Source organism: Dermacentor albipictus, chromosome 5 (genome assembly GCF_038994185.2).
Source record: "Dermacentor albipictus isolate Rhodes 1998 colony chromosome 5, USDA_Dalb.pri_finalv2, whole genome shotgun sequence".
Classification (NCBI taxonomy): Eukaryota; Metazoa; Arthropoda; class Arachnida; order Ixodida; family Ixodidae; genus Dermacentor; species Dermacentor albipictus.
This window is the reverse complement of record NC_091825.1, coordinates 47,616,298-47,636,357: the sequence shown is the minus strand read 5'-3', so window position 1 is coordinate 47,636,357 and position 20,060 is coordinate 47,616,298. Positions and strand designations below refer to the sequence as shown.

The 20,060-nt window shown below is 45.0% G+C and overlaps 1 protein-coding gene across 4 annotated transcripts in view; it reads right to left on the bottom strand.

Moving 5' to 3' along the window:
* The window catches only part of PolZ1 (DNA polymerase zeta catalytic subunit), a 169,754-nt gene that overhangs the window by 27,320 nt on the left and 122,374 nt on the right, over window positions 1-20,060 (bottom strand). For all 4 annotated transcript variants that reach the window (XM_065428509.2, XM_070538369.1, XM_065428506.1 and 1 more), the window contains 3 exons: window positions 13,386-13,465; window positions 6,450-6,516; window positions 5,002-5,109 (listed from right to left, as the gene is read on the bottom strand). In XM_065428509.2, the coding sequence (XP_065284581.1) occupies window positions 5,002-5,109; window positions 6,450-6,516; window positions 13,386-13,465 (255 nt within the window). The remainder of the gene's footprint in view (window positions 1-5,001; window positions 5,110-6,449; window positions 6,517-13,385; window positions 13,466-20,060) is intronic.

The window sequence follows — 20,060 nt, the reverse complement described above, 5'->3', positions numbered from 1 at the left end:
ATATAGCAAGAATCAACAAATGAAGGATGCAGAACACTCTCCAGCACCCACCACAGGGAGAGAGGTTAGCGGAAGAGGAGGCCATCTTAATGACATCCCACAGCAGATCAGTGACAAACATGCTTCACAACTCGCACCTTTTCCATCGTCACCTTTGTCTAAATGGTGAAAGTCCAAACACCAGCGACCTCGTGCCACAACCGGTCGTGTGCACGAGACGGTTTTAGCGAGAATCAATGAATTGGGGACTGTTAATCTACCCCAGTGACCCTGCGGCTATGGCGTTCTGTTGCTGAGCATTAAGTTGCATGCTCGATTCCAGACATTTCGATGGGGCGTGCAACATGAAAATCCTGCAGCGTGAATTGTGCGTGAACATGCCTCACTCACCCAAAACAATATGCCATTTACACAGCTGATCATCGTACGTCGGCAACAAGTTGACATAGCAGAAGCTGCTAGGTTTGAAAATGGCTCTCTGCTTGCAAACGTCAGAGTCCGTTCCTGCTCCCATGTTACAGACCACCCAGCAAGCATGAACGAAACACGTTCAGTTAAGACACTGTAAGCCTGCGAATTGTGCAGCGATGACTCTTATGCACCACCACCAACGCAACAGCCTATGTCTCAAAGATAGCATAAGTGTGGATGTGGTAAATAGTAGTGGTTTGGTTAAGTCCAAAGTGCAATGTAAAAATTTGCCAAAGAAAAGTTGGGGTAAGATTGATTTTGACTGCTCCTGGAACTTTAAAATGCCATGGGTTCCAACAGAAGAAAAATGCAGTTAAAGATTGCAAAGCATAGATGGTGTAATACATCTTTAAATATAGGACGAAGTTGGCTGACCCAAGACAGAGGTAATTGGACACTGCTGTCAGAGGCCTTTGCTTTACTGAGGATCTAACTATACTGACATTGATGACCACTCAATGCTTCAGACACAATGTTCTTACGTTCCCCCTGTTGAATACAGTTGCCATGACAGGAATCAAACCAGCGACCTTATGTTCTGCAGCAGAACACCACAGGCACAAAGCACAGCGATGGGTCTATTCAAACGCAGTCTAGAGGCTCTTTAAATGCATCGCTTAAAAACTGGGCAGTTTTGCCAAACAGGCAATGCACTGACAGCGACAGAAAGGTTCAGCATTGTACTTAAACTCTTCTTACAGTATTCCAACTATGCACAGATGTGACATAGGAAGGTGTGCCAGAATTTCTGGCATGCTTAAACACTTGAACACATCATTTAGGGCCTGTATTTGGTTCGTACAGGCGTCATTGCGCTGCCCGTAAACAGTGGCACCAGTGAAATTACATCATTTTCAAATTGTGAGCACGAATTTTTCTTTTCTTCCCATTTTTTTTCTTTTATAGAAGATTTTGGAGAAAAGGCACACATGCATTGAATGAAATGGTTCCCGAATTTTGCATGCATTCTGCAATTATATAAAATACTGAGGAATAGATTGATCAAAAACACAGACCTCGTTTGAGCTACTTTGTGGGTTGAATAGTATAGCATCTACATTGCATATACGGCATAGATAAAAATATAGGATACTTAAACATAAATATATGGGAAACATCATGCGGCAGGCAAAATTTCGCTTGGAGTATCCATACAGGGTCTGTTTTGAAAGTAGTAGGACTCATTTTAAAAAAATGTTATTCATGAGAATAGCACAAACGATTAGAATTTTTCAAAGTAGCACCCTTCCGCATCTACACACTGCTTCCAATGGTATGGTATGGTATGAAGAACTTTATTTGGTCCTGAAGGTCAACTCTAGGTTGATACGGGCCGCTCCCACGTTGGGGCTGTCAGGCCAAGCCCTTCAGCCACATTGCGAGCCTTCTGGACTGCCCGTAATTGGTCAGAGAGTGATTCACCGTGCAGCATTTACCGCCACCACTCTTGTTCCTTGTCACAGTCTGTGAAGACTGCGGGGCCAATGAGTTTTTCAGTTTTCGTACGCCTCCAGGAATGCCTGGACCGGAATGCTGTTTAACTCCCTCGTCACCGTACGTTGAACCGCCTCTACCGATTCACGATGCTTCCCCTTGAGCGTCGATTTTATTCTCGGGAATAGAAAAAAGTCTGGTGCCCCGCCAGACTTTTTTTCATAGGGGCCATAGGGGGGGGGGGCTGAGGCAGCATTGCCACTTTGTGCTAGACAAGATACTCTGCTACGCGGAACGCTGTGTGGCTCGGCGCGTTCTCGTGGTGCAGCTGCCGATTGTTGGCGATGGCTGGGCGGACACAAACAATGCATTTTCGCAGTATCTTGTGGACTTCCACGTAAAAAACTGCATTAATTGTTTGTTCGGGTGGTACGAACTCTTTGTGGATGACTCCATGTCGATCAAAAAAGCCAATGAGCATGAACTTTTGCTTGGATTTGCTCTTTCATTCTTTCTTGGGGCATAGGGAAGGAGAGGTGTGCCACTCTGAGCTCTGCCGCTTGCTCTCTGGATCGTAATCAAACACCCACGTCTCGTCACCGGTCACTACATTGACCGAAAAGTCGGGTTCCTCATTCACATGATCAAGAAGATTCTGGTAGATCGCATTCCAGTTGACCTTTTTCTCCTCTGACAACACTCGTGGCACGAACTTCGCGCACACTTTCCTCATTGCTAAGTTTTCGGCCACTATCTCAAAAACTTGGGTTTGAGGAATGCTCAAGTCGTCAGCAATCATTCTGATACTCATCCTAGGATCACTGTTCAGTAAATTTTTCACTCGCGACACATTTTCGTTGGTCTTGCTGGTCGAAAGGCGTCCGAAGCGGTCATCTTTCCCTCCTTCCCTACCTTCTCGGAACAGCTTGTGCCCCTCAAAACACCTGATCTACCCATGGCAGCGTCACCATAGGCCTCCTTAATCATGTCGTGAGTCTGTTTGCCCATTTTACCAAGCTTTACACAAAATTTGATCGCGTATCGCTGATCCAGTAAATGCTCCATGATTCTCCGTGACGAGGCATTTCGACAGGGGTTCACAGTACAAGCGACCTGCTCTCTTGAACAGTCGAGAGCCGACTGCCGATTTTTCCCAGTGTTCCCAATATCCCCTTCACCGATCCTGCGCGCAGACTGCCTCTCGTCCACCCGTTCGCCTAGGAAAGAACCAGTCCTACTACTTTCAGAACAGACCCTGCATGGTTTACTATCACAATAAAATATACACCAAGGTGACAAACAGTGTTGCGCTGCATTTGGTAAGCATGCTTTCACGTGCAGGCAAACCTGGTTATATCAAACTCGCAAAAAGACACCTACCATTTCGATATAGGACCTAATTCAATATAAACCTTCTAAAGAAGTGGGCAACACAAAAGCACATACCATTTGTAACAGCACTGCACTGACGAAACAGGCCAAAACAGGTGTCACACAGCACACTTTCGGTAGCGATCGAGCGCAATTCCGTTCAATTTGTTGACCTCAGTTGGCTCCCTCTCACAGCTTGCGCAACCAAGCCAATCATGTCAGAGAAATACTGTCGGTTTAGTGTGGCACAAAACAGTCCCAAATATTCTTTTGCTTCAACATCTTCGTTGTCTGAAAGAGCACACATTTTTCCATGTTGTCCAAAGACTCGGAGCAGCTGAGACTGCAGCCTTCCCCGTTTACACAGAAGTGCCCATACAGGGCGAGCATAGTCATCACGTTAGAGCAGACAGGTGCAGGATCCTAATTGTTGTCCTCACTGTTCTCTTCACTCGTGTCCTTATTCATGACATCGGCAATGAAGTCCTTGTTCCCAAGACCTCTGGCAGTAGTGGCATCTTCATCCGCAGACACAAACCAGTTGACTGTTGGCCCGTCAGCAGCTTCTGGAAATTCTGACAACTCGCTCCAAACTTCATGCAAACCAGTGACGGCTTCTTTGCACTCATTGGAACACTTTTCACTTTCAACGGGACCACGGAAACCGGCAAGACAGAAGCAGTTTAGGATCATTGCCTTCTCAACGTCAGCCCAGATGTCGCAATGACGTCGGATTTCATTTCCCTACACACTCGATTCGATAATTTCCAACTTCATGGTGGATAGATTATGCCGTTTCGGGCCAGCAATCACGCAAAATCAATGACATCACGTGGGTAAAAACACAACGAAATGATGGCGATGGCTGCGTAAGGGAACGAGCATTGCAGAGCAGGCCAGGATTTTTTGTAGGGGGGTGTCTGCCCGCAGCACGGTTGCACGATAGAGCTGCACAGGCGCAGCGGGGCTAAACCACTTTTTCTGAGGGGATGTTGGCAGCTCGCTCTGCCACAGCATGGGAAAGCCAACTTATGTGGCAGTTTTGTGCTGTTTAAGGTTCAATATATCAGCAGTGGCTGCTATTTTTGTGCTATGTAACCATACTTTTTCCTATATATTTTAATTGTATGAGAGCGAATTAGACAGCCATTGCCCCTATTTTTTATTAGCCATAGCCAAAATAAGGTACATACAGGTGATTACAAATATATCTACTATTCTACGCACCTTACACTATTCTTCCACATAGTCCCCACACCAATTCACACATTTTCCCTATCGCAGCACTAAACTTGAGATGCCCCTGTGGTAGAATGCGAGGCACACGGCCTCCCTGACCGCTCATTGTCAAGCAAGTCTTCACGGCAATCAGCGAACTCACAACACCCCCACCTCGCACTTCTCAAAGTGAGGCACCTTTCCCCCATATGTGGACTGCATTTCCCTGTGGATTCCGATGGGCATTTGTCCATTGCTCCACAGAAAATGAATTACACTTGCTCGTACGCCGTGGACGTGTGAAGCTAGGTTGGTCATTCAAGGTCTGTCATTGGGAACGGATACGTTGACTATGCATTTCCAGCTGTAATTTGGCTAAGAAAAAAAGTAGGGGCAAATACTTTGTGATTCGCCCTCATAACTTGACATGGTTAAAAATGGTTCTATATAAAGGATATTTAGTGTAAACAAGTCGTGTTCAAATGTACTCAGCAAGGGTGACCTCACCTCTACGCAGGGCATGCGTCCCGAAAAGCCAGCAGATGTGTAGCCGTACGTAACATTGGCAATCAGCTTGAGGCTTAGCTGCTGTGCGTCCAGCACTCGCCGCAGACCCTGCACAAACAAAAAGGCACTGCAGCAGGTTTGCTCAGATCACTCACCAAACTGGGCTTTGAAGACAGGTTGGGGAAGTCAAGCCGAGGCTTGAGCCTGAGCCTGAATACAGTGAGCAAATCAAGGTATGATTGCCATCATTTGCAAGCAATGTCAACAAAAGCCGAAGCACATTAAAGGGGCCCTGAAACACTTTTCTAACTAATCAGAGAATAGCCTCACTATTAAAGAAAATTGTCCTATAAATCTCATGCCGAAAAATTTTTCTAAAATCCTTCAAGTGGAATTATCGCACTGATGCACGGCTTTCTCTCTTTTTGTCTCCGCTAGTAAACTGGATGCTACCCAGTGGAGAAGCCAAGACAGCACAGCCCCGGCCACAAGTAGAGTGTCGCGGCAGCGAAAGGGCTTGTCGCAGCATCCCATGGCAGCCAAGGTAGAATACACTACATAGCACACTGCTACGATGTGGGAAGACACGTGCAGTCGAGGCAGCTATGCATAGGACACAAATGACATGATATTTCTGTCCTTTTGAGATCACAGACATGTACACTTTTCATTTATTTAACTCAAAAATAGCAATTGTGTATTGCTGAGAATGCTCTCGCAATCCCGAAATCAGCCAATAGCGTTGCTGGGCCAGCTGCTTCTGATGACGCTGCACGACGGCATTGCAGGTGCAAGAGCAAGCGACAGCCCACTGCTTTTGCCATGAGATTTTAAGTTCCCTGCTGCACGCAATGCAGTAATATTTGGCTCATATGTTCACAGCAGCCTCTGTGACAAATCCGCAATGTTTTCTTACTAGTATGTACAAAAAGTGTTTCAAGGCCCCTTTAAAACTTGCTGACAAAGCTCATTTTTGCCAGCACATAGTCACCTGTTCTCAGCCCAACACTTGCACTTTTGTTTTCTTTATAGAACAATCAGTGCTATCATGCTTCTGCTTTTGCGCAACAAGAACAGCATGCATCATTGTTCTTACACTACAACCATAGTAAGTATCCACAGTGAAGCAGGCTTCTCTTGTCACATTTTGTGCAATGCATGTAGTTAACGCAATTACCACGGATTGATTTAGGTGTGACACTATAATTATGGGTGATCAGCATCTCCTGCTGCAATGCTTCACATTACGTAGATGTCAACTACAGTTGAGTCTGCAAATTTTTTGGTTACTTCAGGTCATATGTTTTCCTGATATGTTTTTCTCATGTTTTCTTTTTCCAAAATGTATGAATGAGGTTCTACTGTATGTTATTAAATAATTAAACACTGCGTCGTAGAAGGCCAGTTTCAAGACAAAGAGTCGCACTAAGTGCCCCTTGGCTATTCACCTTGTTTGTGCATTGGGACATAGCTTTTTTGACCATGATCCGTGTGCCAAGTACTTCGTCCAGCATCCTGCAAGCAGCCGAGAGGTTTGTTCATTTACTCAGATCCCTATAATGGCCCAGAGAGCATTACTGTAAAGATCAAGTCACCACACAAAAACAACAATGAAGAATTTTCAAAGTGTGATTGACAATGGCAAAAGCTTCATGCCAATAAGGAACACAAGAACTAAAATTTGTAAGTTAAGCATCAGACGTGGAACTGCTAACAAGCTTCTTTGTGTCATGACTGCACATCATATTAAGGTGGCGTTAAAAGAAGCTTTTGTCAGGAGTTCCTATCTAAATATGCTGGAATGGAGAGCTCATCTGTTGCCTTTGAAATAGAAAGTTAAAGCCTGCTGACTATTTCCTGCATAATTTTTATTCAGGTTTTATTCATTACATCCCCCATGACATTGTTCAACAGTTACCAGCCACAATCCTTATCTTTGGGTGTTTGCAGTGTCCTCCTTATCAGAGCAGAAGCTCTGGGAGAGTGAGCGCAGTCGGTGAGTGCAAGATAAGAGATTGTGATGTGTGCGGTGCGCGACATGGTGCGGCGGTCGGGACGGACAGAAGCAGACGACAAGGAAGGTGCGCGACATGGTGCAGCGGTCAGGACAGACAGAAGCAGACAACAAGGAGTGCGCGCGCCGAGGCGAATTCCATGCTGGAGGGGGAGACGCCGGGAGAGTTCCAGGAAGTGACGCCAGGAGTAGGTCGGCCACCGGACCGGGAGTTGAAGACGGGCCGTCGGGTTTTGGACCCGAGCCACCAGGACTTCAACCGACCAGGGCCTCCTGACAACCTGTTCCTGTGTGTCGCCAGTCTACCCGAGTGTGCCGCCAGCTGCCCAAGGCCGGCGAGCTTCTGTGCCCGTGGGCAGGACAAGAGCAGTCGGGCTACGGGCCCGAGTTCTACGCCCAGCTGCCCGGCCAGAACGCCGCCGCCGTGTGCTCGCGCCGCCAAGCCGCCTGCCTTACCTCTCCAAGCTAGAGCTGGCACGCTCCGATCGCCTGGTCATATATTCTATACACCGACCTTTAGTGAGACCGGCGCAACTCCTTTCATCAACTCGTCGCCGCGTCTCCACGTCAAGACTGTTATGTGTCCCTGATTGTCTGCCAGCGCTCCATTGCGCTGGCAGACAATCGACTGCATCACTATGCTTTCAGTAAATTGCCAAATGCATCACATTCGAAAATCACCAAGTTGCACAGGCACTCAACTAGGGTTACAAGTGAGCCTTGTTGTTACAGTCGTAGAGAAAACAAATCTCTGAGCATCTGTTGAGGCTAGCCATTAAAACTGCACCACACTATGCTGTTCACACATGCTAGTAAAGACTGCAAACTCAAGTACAAGGCTTCAGTATGACGATGTGGATACACAGTTAAACCTCAATATAACAAACTTCAATGCAACAAAATTCTCAATATAATGATAACGTCTTGTCCATGTAATTTAGAACTTCAATGCAACAAAGTGTGTTTATACATGATTTCAATATAATATAATTTCACTGCCGCCATGAAGGGATACTGAGACAATAAACGGAAACTTCTGCAGACACAGGTGGTCAAATGGTTCAATTATAAGCGGCTGATTGCGAAAACATCTCTCTAATCACGTGCAGCGTGACCGAGACCTACCACCGAAGTAGAGCAGCGTCCTGTTTCGTGTCAAGTCCAAATGCGATGAGACCCTATCATGCTACGTGCACTGTATGCTCTGGTGTGCGAGTGCCAGCCTGTGAGGGTGAGCCAAGAAGGATGGTGGCTTGATGAGCGCCACCCGAGCAAGGGGAAAGGGGGGGGGGGCACGCAGTAACGCGATCAAGTGCACACAAGGAAAGGGGAAGGGAGTGTAGGGCAAGCTGTCGCACATCTCTTTCTCTAGCGTGACCATGGCTCTGCATGGCTGTCAGCATGGCTGAGCACATACGCATACAGCGCGCCTTGTTTCAGAGGTTATCTGCTGCCTGTGCAGAGAGTTGGCATGCCGACATGGCATGGCATCATGTGCGTTGTCTTTCGGTGCATTTAGTACTGAAGGTTGCATAATCTCGAGTTCCTGGAGAGGCATTGAAGTGAGAGACAGACGATGCATTCACTCCCCACTGCCGGTACTTTTCACGACAGCGTCGTTCCACTACGGGAGACACTATCAGCGCCATGGGTGGAGTGGATGCAAAAGCATGGCTGGCTTTGCTTTGTACTGCTGATATGAAGATATTGTCGACACGGCATGAAAACATATCTTTCATCACCGACTTTCAAATCCAACAAAATTATCTTCCTTTTTTTCTCATTCAAATTTGCTTTTTCCAACTGCCCTATAATTCGGAAAATTTTTCAACCCCTTGCATTGCAAGAAACATTCATCATGACTGCACTTATTTGCATAAAAGGTTGAATTTCAATACAGCTAAATTTTTATATAACGAAGCAAACTGTCGATTTTACTGACTTCGTACATCAACGTTTAGCTGTATTAAACTCTTCCTCGAATACTACCATATGCAAGCTTTTGTTGCAAGCTTTTGTTGCAAACTCCGGAGTTGCAGAGTGGCAACTCCGGAGTTTAACTGATTCCGGAATAATTCCACTTATTTGAACACTCGGAATAGAATAGGAATGGAATGGGCACATAGTTCTGGAGTGCTAAATTTTGGTTTTGAGTGAGGCACCCAAATTGGCAAGTTTGCCCTTTACACTGAACTACACTTACCCAATATATTGTATTTCTCCTACCAATTTTTTCAGCACCTACCTATCGGTGACTACTTCTGCCGTGGTAATTATAAACACCATATACTGCACATTCTACACTTCTCAAGACATGGAAACCTTTCTGTGTTACAAGAATGAAGTGCCTTTACAGACAGCAACTTCTACTTGTCAAGAAATATGACTCGCTTTAGCAAGAGCAGACATGACCTACGACACAAGGATGGAGGCCGAAAACGATGTCGCTAAGGGTTGTACCCTACATGAGTTGACAGAGATTTAGAATGTATGCCATGTTTTTTAGCACAACTGTAGAGTGTTGAGAAGGAGCGATAAAAGTAAATCAGGGAGGTGTCCTGCAAAAGTCAGCGCCCGTTAATATGCCAGTAGTTGTGAAACAAAAAAGATCATCCTCGAAAACAAATCAATGCATTTTTGCTTTTATGCTAGTTCTCAAAGTTACATTATACAGTACACTTGCATTAATTAGACTCCAGTTGATTCAATTTTTCTGTTAAATCGATCCCGACCAAAGGTCCCAGTGGGCGCCCATACATTTCTATGGGCCCAAAACTTCCGTTATTTCGGTTCTTATAACTGACCTTAGCCAGATAACTTGAACTTGGCTGGTTGGCTTCACTGCAATACAGACATGCGGTGAACCATATCGGGAATGGAAAGAGGCCACTGCCAGCAGACATGGTGCGTGTTCCTTAATTATACACGCGCACACGTGATGTCTCCGGTCACAGCATGTACACCTAGACACTAAATAAGCATACTGGCAGCCGTTCAGTTATGTTCCCGACGTTCCTGTGGCGATTTGAGCCCTCCTTTTGCCCACCATGTGTGTCTAGTATATGAGACCGTTAACAGGGCTAAGTTTTAATTATATGCACACACATGTGCCTTACACTTGGAATCGGAGAAAAAGCAGCTGTGTTTTGGGAAAGCTAGCGAAAAGGAAGGCAGTAAGATGAAAAACTGCAACAGTCAAGGGGACGCTTGGGGATAACAAAACAGCGGGGGTCTATCTAAAACTCTGAAGGCCTACGAGTAAACTTGTTAAGCATCTCAGTGCTAGTACTGTGACTAGCATGTACATGAGTAAACTGAGGAAGATGTGCTAGGTCCTGTAACAGCAGTACTTTCCTGTGCATTACGTGCTTCACCACACAATATGGTTTTATTGTGGCAAAGGTACCTTTAAAAGCAAATACTGCCAAGTGAATCAATGGCATGTTTTGGCACTTTTTCTGTCTTTTGTTTAATTCGGCCTGCCAGATAATTCAACCAGGTTTTTTGGTCCTATCAGAGTCAAATAAATGTTAAGTGACTGTAATATGGATGAACACATGGCATACACAATGGTGCCGAATTCTTTTCTGCTTTGCCTTATGTGATTAAGTTTCGAACGAATTAGGGATTTTCCTTAATGCCACATCTGATTTAGAATGCAAGCCTTGCTTGTGTCTCAGCATGTGATGAGTTCATGACGTGGCTAAAGTGAAGCTAACTTCAGCAATCATCTTCCTACCATCTTCCTTCTTCCATCTCCACCATCTTTCCTTCTCACCCTCACACACTTTGACTCGCACCTAAAGCCCACAGTGCGCGAGGTGCGGATAGGATCTTATCGCATTTGGACTTTACATATAACATGATGCAGCTTCACTTCGGCGGTCGCTCTTGTCATGCCACGCGCAATTTGAGAGGTGCGTTTGCAAGCAGCTGATTGTAATTCATTCATTTTACCATCTGCGTCCGCGGACGTTTCCATTTATTGTATCGGCATTCCTTTGCTGCGGAAGCGAAATTCCTTTATATTGAAATCACACACAAACACACTTCGTTATGTTGAGGTTCTAATTACATGGTGTTCTATGGACAAGAGGTTATGAAAAGCTAAACAATTCTTTATATTGAGAATTTCGTTATATTGAAGTTCATTATATCGAGGTTTAACTGTATATAGCAGAGGCCAAATGCCATTGTTACGGCAAGAAATCGCCACACCAAGAAAAGTGGGGAATAGGCAACAACTTGAATAGCAGAAAAATTGTTCATGGCCACCATGTCTGTTCCAATGTGCATGTTAGGTTTGAAAAAACAAGCAAGAAAGACGCTATACAGCGTCCGAAACTTCAGTGACCATTTTATACTGGTCACACAGGAGAGAAGTGTGGGGTCTGGCTTCGCGCCAGCGCGATCACTCACAGCCACCTGAAAAGCAAGGCTGTACCATCCCCTAAGCAATCTGCAGGCTTCGGGGTGGAAGGTATTGAACTTAAATAGCCCATGGAAGAAACAGCAGTACGATCCAAGCTTAATCGGAGAGGCTTGACTCTGTCCACTGCGGAGACAATGCAGCTGGTCCAAGCCATGCCACTTTCGCTGGTGAAGTAAAACAGCCTCTGAGGACTTAGTTCTGTTTTTGAAAGCCCAAGAAGCCTATCGGCGCAGAGTGGGCACACATTTCTCTTATTTTGCTAAAATTTAGCAGGATGTAGCAGGGGTCGCCTCCCGGTGCAATTAGGTACAAAGGGCGCAACAATAGCATCACTGCTTACGCTTTACTCGTAACTTTTTTTTTATATATAACATATTAAACACGAACAGCCACTGCACATTTACTAAGAAAATCAAGCCCTCATCCACGTTGCCACTGACTACTGTTGAAGTGAGCTATTGAACATGTATTTTCCATCATGTTTGCACAGAACCACATCTATACAGCATTCACTACATAAGTAGATGAAACAGCATCAAAGTAGAAAGGTGTATAAATGGACAACATGGTCGAAAGTGCTTTTAAACGCACGCAGAACTATGTCTCATATACCACAGTAGCTTGTGGCACCAACTTTTAAGTTTATAATAGTGGTCTGCATAGCAGTATGATTAAAGCAGCCTCCTGAAAAGCATCAAGAAAGAACTGCTTTGAGCGGCTAAGCAAATGGCACGACAAGGGTCATTTGTGACAGTTCGTGAGCACAAATTGAAGGCAAGTTGAAGAGTGGTTAGGGAAGCTAAGCATTCAGAGAAGGGTTGCTGTTCTCGGCTTCAGTTAGTTAACATTTCTGTTAATTTGTGCATCGCAGTTTCGGCTTTGACATCTTTGTAATTGCGAAATGCTGGAACGTGGATGCATTTAATTGCAGCAATCACTTTTGTGGATTGGTACCGGGCCATAACTGCATGATTGGCCTCATTGTGAGAAACACGTTTCCATATTATTGCTTCAAGGTGCACTAAACGGAATGTATTTTTCTTGCCCTGAAAGTGCACATCAAAGCTCTGGAAGCAGGCTCGCCAGTTGTTGCAGCAATGATGAGCATGCCGATCTGTGCGGGCTGCATTGACTCAGGCACACTGCACCACATAGGCGATGACAGGACAGAAGCATGTATTTAGCTGTTCATAGTGCTTGTGCACAACGTATATGAAGCATACAAAAACAAACTAAAACAAACCTTTAGTCACAGCCCAAAATCTAGGTCGAGTGACACTTCCGTGAAGCAGTTAATCAAATGCTATAAGTCTGCACATTTAATTCCTGGGTCTTTGGCATGAAGGAAACTGGCACATGCTCAAATGCTCTTGCGCAGTCTTGCTGTAACATGCAGCAATCGTCCCAAAGAATCAGCCAGTGTTGGCACAACACAAGTGTACATGCAATAGTGGCCTAATGGTCAGAGTGCCGGGCTGCTGTGGATTGAACCTCGGACCCGATCCCACCGTCACGCACCTAATTCAGTTCTCTTTTTAATCTAGATTTCCACTCTCCGGAATGGAGTGGGAATGGAACGGAAGGCCCTACACTGCTGCACACCTTAGGCACAGCACCATAAGCAGCACCAGACACGAGATCACAAAGGGACAAACGGGCACGCATGTGTGTCTGTCACTTTTTGACCTGGTGTTTGTACCACTACGCCTGACCTTTCTTTACCCCTCAACTTACTGCGGCTTCCCCAATGAAGTGTCAATTTTTGTCAATGTTGCCTTTTTCCCCAATTATTTGTGGAATGCATATCGACGTGCGCCAATAAAAATTACAGATTTTCTTTCTGCTCAGTTGATCAGTAACAGTGCAGCGAGCATCACCAGTGAACTGTGCACAGAGCCAAGTGAAATCCCAGGGAGTACAACAAATTCGGTAACTCACTGCGATAGCAGGCCTCTGCGGATGGAGGGTTTCACAAATGCCACGCCGGCTGGAGACACCGTGATGTGGTCCCGCAGGCTCTGCAACGCGGAGACACAGCCCTCATCAACCACATGGCTTCGCTAAAGAAACATATTTTCACAAACACGATGTGACAATATGGCAAATCAGCTCTGCCAAAATCCATAAGAGGGAGGAAGGTTTATTTGTTAAATTTGTCATTGACCCTGTGGAATTACAGAGACATGATTTACCATTTTCCTTGTCTGTGTGCTTCTAGCTGTCAATTAATTCGACCTCGGTGTACACTCTGTTAGCCTACCAGTTAGCTCAGACAACAAAGCAAAAGACCTAGAAAGGCATCTTTCCCAGAAAGACGTCCTTCCCAGAAAGGCACGAGAAATCCCCTCACAATGTGCACAGGGCCATGCTCTGAATGTTATCCTTTTCACTAGAATGTGTGAATACTCAAATATTCAATTTCAAATCAATTAGTGAACATTTGAATAATTCAATTTGCTCAAATATCTAATATATGATTTCTTGAATACAGTCAAACCTGGCTACATCGAACTTGCAAAAAGCACCTATCAGTTCGATATAGGGCCTAATTCGATATAAGCCTGCTAAAGAATTGGATGTCATAAAAGCGTCTACCATTTATTAGATCCCTTTATTGACAAAACTAGCTTAGTTTCACATGAAATAGTCCTGTATTTTTTTCCAATTGGGCAATTTCACTGCCTACAACGCACGCACTTCTCCACATTGTCTAAAGAGTCGGAGTAGCTGAGGCCGCAACCTTCCACATTCGTGCAGAAGCAGCGGACTAGTGCGAGTGCACCAATCACCTAGGAGATGTGGGCAAAGGACCATCGTTGCTTTCCTCATTGTGCCCACTTTCACTTGTGCTCGGTACGATGCTGGTAATGTAGTCTCCGTTTTCGGGCTCTCCCATGGTCACGACACCATCATCTGGTCTCACTAGCTCATCGACCGTTGACTCATCAACAGCTTCCGGAAATTCTGACAGCTCACTCTGAACTTCGGCAACACCGGCAACGGCTTCGTCACACTCATCAGAATTTACAGTCATCACCAGAGACGCGGAAGCCTGCATGTTTGAAGCAATTCACGATTAACCACTTGTACACGGCCGTGCGTACGCATCGGGCGCCATGGGCACCGGGTCGCGAGTTTGTCCGCTTTAGCCCTGCTCTCCGCCTTATTCTTCAAGATCGTGCTCCTCGGAATCCTGCATGCTGCGGGGTCATCCAATTGCTTACTGCGTTCGACCTGATTTACGATTTCAAGCTTCATGGCAAAAAGCAAATTCTGCCACTTCATCACGGCAACACTGCGGGAGAAGGCCCACAAGGCGCAAACACAATGAACCAGAAAAGCAGCGAGACAACTCGCACTTGCGCCACATGTGCCATCTTGCGCAACAAGGGCACAAGAGCCTCTGATTGGCTGTCTGAGCAAGCGCTGCGGGCGGGCCAGGATCATTTATTGCAGGGGGGTGTCGACGGCTCACACGACGCAGCGCGATCACGGTAGGGGGAGCATTTGGGTGGAGCTGCGCCCCCGGGTTTTCCCGCCGCTGCAAGAGAAAGCCAACTTCTGGGAGCACTTTTGCACCGCTTGTCGTTCGATATATCGGGAGTCGCTGCTGTTTTTGTTCGATGTAAGCGTAATTTTTGCTATATATGCTATGCTCATTGTAACTATACCGTGTTCAGAAATTGTTCGATATACAATATAACTCAATTTAAACGGGTTCGATATAGTCGGGTTCGACTGTATTCAATTTTTGGAATGAGTACCTTTGGTGAATGACCCAACCGTGGTCAGTGCCTTGATGCGTGCGGCTTCCCATGGCGTGCAACCTTTAGCGGTACAAAGTTCAACCAGGTTGACCAGACCAATGGACACGATTAACACTACGCTAACCAAAGGAACAACAAAAGCAGCGCATGTGGAAAGCATGGAAGCTTGTGTGACGATCAGGCCGATTACCCACTGGAAGGCATGCTGTTCATATCAAACACGCGAGTTCAGTGTTCATGCGTGCAGACAAACTTGGCACACGTGCTCACGGTAGTTGCCATGTGGTCGACCGCAGACGACCCGAACGCGATTTCAACGGCTTTCAATCTAACCCGTACGTGATATCTTGTGACCGATCAATGATGAGCCACCTGTAGGAACATATTACCAAGAAATTTTCCGCTTGCGGCCCATTTGCGCATACGGCCACACCATAGGCCACACTGTCTAGCCTGTTAGACCCATTTATAGCTGCATCAATGACTAAACTTACGGTTACTGAATCAACACAGATCTATTCACAGTGGTCGCATGACTCTCAGAAAGCCGAAAAACTGCCTTGCCAACAAAGGTAAGCACACGGGATGACAACTGCATGTTCACGGCCACCACCTCAGCAAAATGCCATATACGGTGGCCCTTCACTCCGAACACCGTTATTAGGTGCACAACAATCTCTTTTCGTAGCTTCGAGCGACCCGTTACAAGACTAGTTTTGAATTTACTCCGAACGCCATTCTTAGATGCACAACAATCTCTTTTCGTAGCTTCGAGCGACTTTGTCACAAGACTAGTTTTGGGTTTACTCCGAACACCGTTCGTAGGTGCACAACAATCTCTTTTCGTAGCTTCGAGCGACTTTGTCACAAGACTAGTTTCGGATTTAGATGGTGGGCTAGAAAACATCATGTGGCAGTGCACTGACGCCAGATGGATGCAAAAAAAAAAAAGAATACGCCAGAAACTCCACTAGAGTTGCCTAAGTATACCCACGCACTGTGCCACTTCAGCAACACTTCATTTGGGCCTAGTTGGTACATACTTCTGAACTAAACGTAACAGCGCAAACATATAAGACGAGCCACAAAAAGAAAGACACGACACACACTGGCGCTGACTAACAACTTCTTTTTTCCTTCCATCGTCGATGCATTTATATACCTAGGCCACATAATCGCGCAGGCGCACGAACGTTCGATGAACGTTATCTTTCTTAAAAGATAACGAACTAAGGCTTTTGGAAGCAGATAAAGAAGGTGGGTTTGTTGTTGTTGAGAAGGGCATCTTTAACGAGAAAGCGTTGCAGGCTGTGCTAAAAAACTTTGCTCCTATTAAGAAAAGTGCAGTTAGGATAAAAACAAAGTTTGTTGAATTTTGTAAAAAACTGGAATTGATGCCGCTTGCAAAAAGCATAGAGAAAAGTAGAGGCAGGTGCCTATCGGTATTTTTTAAGGCTAAGACCCACAAGGCAGATTCACCATTTAGGACCATTATTAGTGAATCTGGTTGTTGGCAGAAGAATGTGAGCCAATTCCTGCAAAAGAACTTAAAGTTTCTAACAGTGAAAGACCCTTTCCGAACAAAGAACTCGAATGACGTGGTGCAGTTTTTGCTTGGGAATAAGGATGTAGGTTATGGTTTTTCTGTTGATGTTGAAGATTTATTTTATTCAGTTCCACAGCGTCAACTCCTGTCTTCGGTACATGAATGTATTGAGTACAGTGGTACGATCTCGTTCCAGAATCATGTCGGACTTTCAGTGGGAAATTTTTTAAGTCTTTTAGAATATTACCTTAGAGCTACTTTTATTGTTTTTAATGACCAACCGCATTTACAACGGAATGGTATTTGTATTGGATCATGTGTTGCTCCCGTCCTTGTAGATATTTTTTTGTCTAGTGTGGATCATTCTTTAGACCATGCTTTTATTGAGCGGAAAGTTTTAAAAGTTTTTAGATATGTCGATGATTTTTTGGTATTTTTAGCGCTTGACTCGTCCTACCAGGATACGATTAATAATGTTTTAGAAGATTTTAAGATACATGGACAAGGTCTTACGTTTACCCACGAGAGTCCACAAAACAGTGTATTGCAGTTCTTGGAACTAAAGCTTGAATTCTGTGAACGCCATGTGTGTTGGGCCTATCAACCCCGTGCGAAAAAGGAACTGTTGTCCTTCAGGTCTGCGCACTCGAAGATTGTGAAAAGAGGTATTGCGTCGTCATGTATAGAATTGGCACTTAAGAGGTCGTGTGTACACAAGATGCAAGAAAGTTTTGACAATCAGATCAGCCGACTTTTGGCAGCTGGGTTCCCTATGTCGCTCTTGACTGCAGTGGTTGAAACTCTGATCCAGAGAAATAAAACCACAAGAAGGCCGGCCGCCGAACGTGAAACGCGTAGGCCTGCGGTGGTCCCTTATATACATAAGGTGACCCATCAACTCAAGAAAGTTGCTTGCAGGCATGGCGTACCTTTGGCAATTTCTGCGCCAAACAAGCTTTCAAAGCTATGTTCCCGCACCTGCGGAGAGAACAGAGGAGGATGCCAAATCCGGCATGATGCCTCATACGTGTCGTGCGCTGTCGGCGTGGTTTATGGCATTCCACTCTCTTGTGGTAAGACATACATTGGCCAGACAGGGCGTTGCGTCAATGAGCGACTCAGGGAACATGCGCAAAAAGTAAACAAAAATGTAGATAAAGGAGCGCACCTGGTTGCGCATATAAACTCTTGCAGCAATTGTGAGGCGCGACTTGATCGGACAATTATCCTTGGAAAAAGCAAGAATGAACATGCGCGGCTTGCCTTAGAGGCCTATCACATAAAAAGTCAAGGAAATAATTGCATTAGTGACACATCGTTGTCCCTGCACCAATCAGAATTTGATTTCATACGTTTGCGTATATGATAAGATGGCTGACGTCAGTAATGCATTCTGTGCGCCTGCGCGATTATGTGGCCTAGGTATATAAATGCATCGACGATGGAAGGAAAAGAGAAGTTGTTAGTCAGCGCCAGTGTGTGTCGTGTCTTTCTTTTTGTGGCTCGTCTTATATGTTTGCGCTGTTACGTTTAGTTCAGAAACTGTGCCACTTGCTCATCTCTATACAACCCGGTGTCATTATCAATCTTATCAAACTTGATCCGACCAGTATAAACCTTTATCAATCCTTATCGGTCATTATCAACCTTACTGGACTAGACCTAACATTTATCAACCTTATCAAAATTGATGTAATCCTTATCAACCCTTATCTGTCCTTATCAACCTTATCAGACATGATTGGACCCTTATGAACTCTTGTAGGTCTTTGTCATCCTTATCGGATTTTACCCCACCCTTATCAACACTTATCAACCCATATCAGTCCTCATCAACTTAACCAGAATTGCTCCGACCATTATAAGCCCTTATCACTCTTTAGCGCCTTATCTATCCACATTGAACCATTATAAACCGTGATGAGACCCATATAAACCCGCATGACTCCTTATCATCCTTATAGACTCATTCACTGCTTATCTGTGTTGCACGACACGAAGCGTATGAGCCCACAGAGATGGGCAGCATTTCGGTTGAAGGAACGCCCCAACAAAAGGCACATCCTGTGAACACCAAAATGCATCGGGAATGTAGTGTGTCTGGCATTAAATTTTCACAAAATCAGAATTTTCCTGATGTCTACAAAGCTCCAAGACTTCTCTGCATGTGGTCCTAGAGATGGCTTTTATTCCATCATGACCAAATCTTTCAGGAAATCCTTCATTGAAACTGTTCTCCTTTGACATTTGTTTTGTACCGCCAGTACAACACATTCATACGGTTCAGATATATATGCAACTTCTGCAAGCGTGGGTGTTTAGCCCGGTGAATAAGACACTCAGCTGCTGAGTGGGGACATAGGTTCGAAACTCCCCACTAGCAACATTTTTCTTTTCGAATTTACAGTTTTTTTATACATTAATTTCTTTATAGCAATTCATCTTATGTGATGGACGGGTTTCTTTGTTAGGTAGGCATGGAAATGCTTATGCCGTTGAAAAAGGGGAAGGGGCAGTGTAACGCAATTTTAGCGTGGGCCACCCAATATGAAAGCTCTTTACCGTCGGCCCCAACCGCGATCGACGCATGTGGCACCGATGATCACGCGAGTGATCTTGGGTAACATGATGCACATTCCCCACTTTTGTCTTAAAGACCTGACAAACATTGCCATTGAGCACATTATGGCCCACTATTAAACTGAAACCCCCCTCAGATTTGGACAACTTCACTATTATTTGGCTTCAGATCGAAAAAGAAAACACTTAATTCTATTCGACCGACATCCTATCAATAAAAAAAAACGTTTTTCAGACCTTCGTATATGAACTGAGTTGTTATCAGTGCTGACAAACTAATTTGGTGTTCCCTTTAATAAGAGTGAAGCATACTATACATCTCGATTAATAGGCACCCAAGTTACTGATAGCTAGCAACATTCTTGTTAAATAACGTCAATAGCCTCCTGAGCATGTGCAGCACGATGTCTTTTGCACAAAATTGGGAAGCGCATAAGTTTGTGTTAGCTTTTGTGATATTTCATTCAATATTCAAAATTTTTTTATTCGATTCGAAATCCACTCTTCGTAATTCACACACCCCTACTTTTTACGCTGCCCTCTTGTTCTCTGGCACAGAGTGAGATCAATGAGCAGACAAGCAAGCCATGTGGAAAAGCCAGCCTCTGAACACGTTTAGAGAGAATATATGCATGGCACCGTTCTGTAATGTAATCAGAGAGATAGGCAATACCTTTGCCAGTTAGGGTGACGAAAGGCATCCTAACGCATGATGTTCCA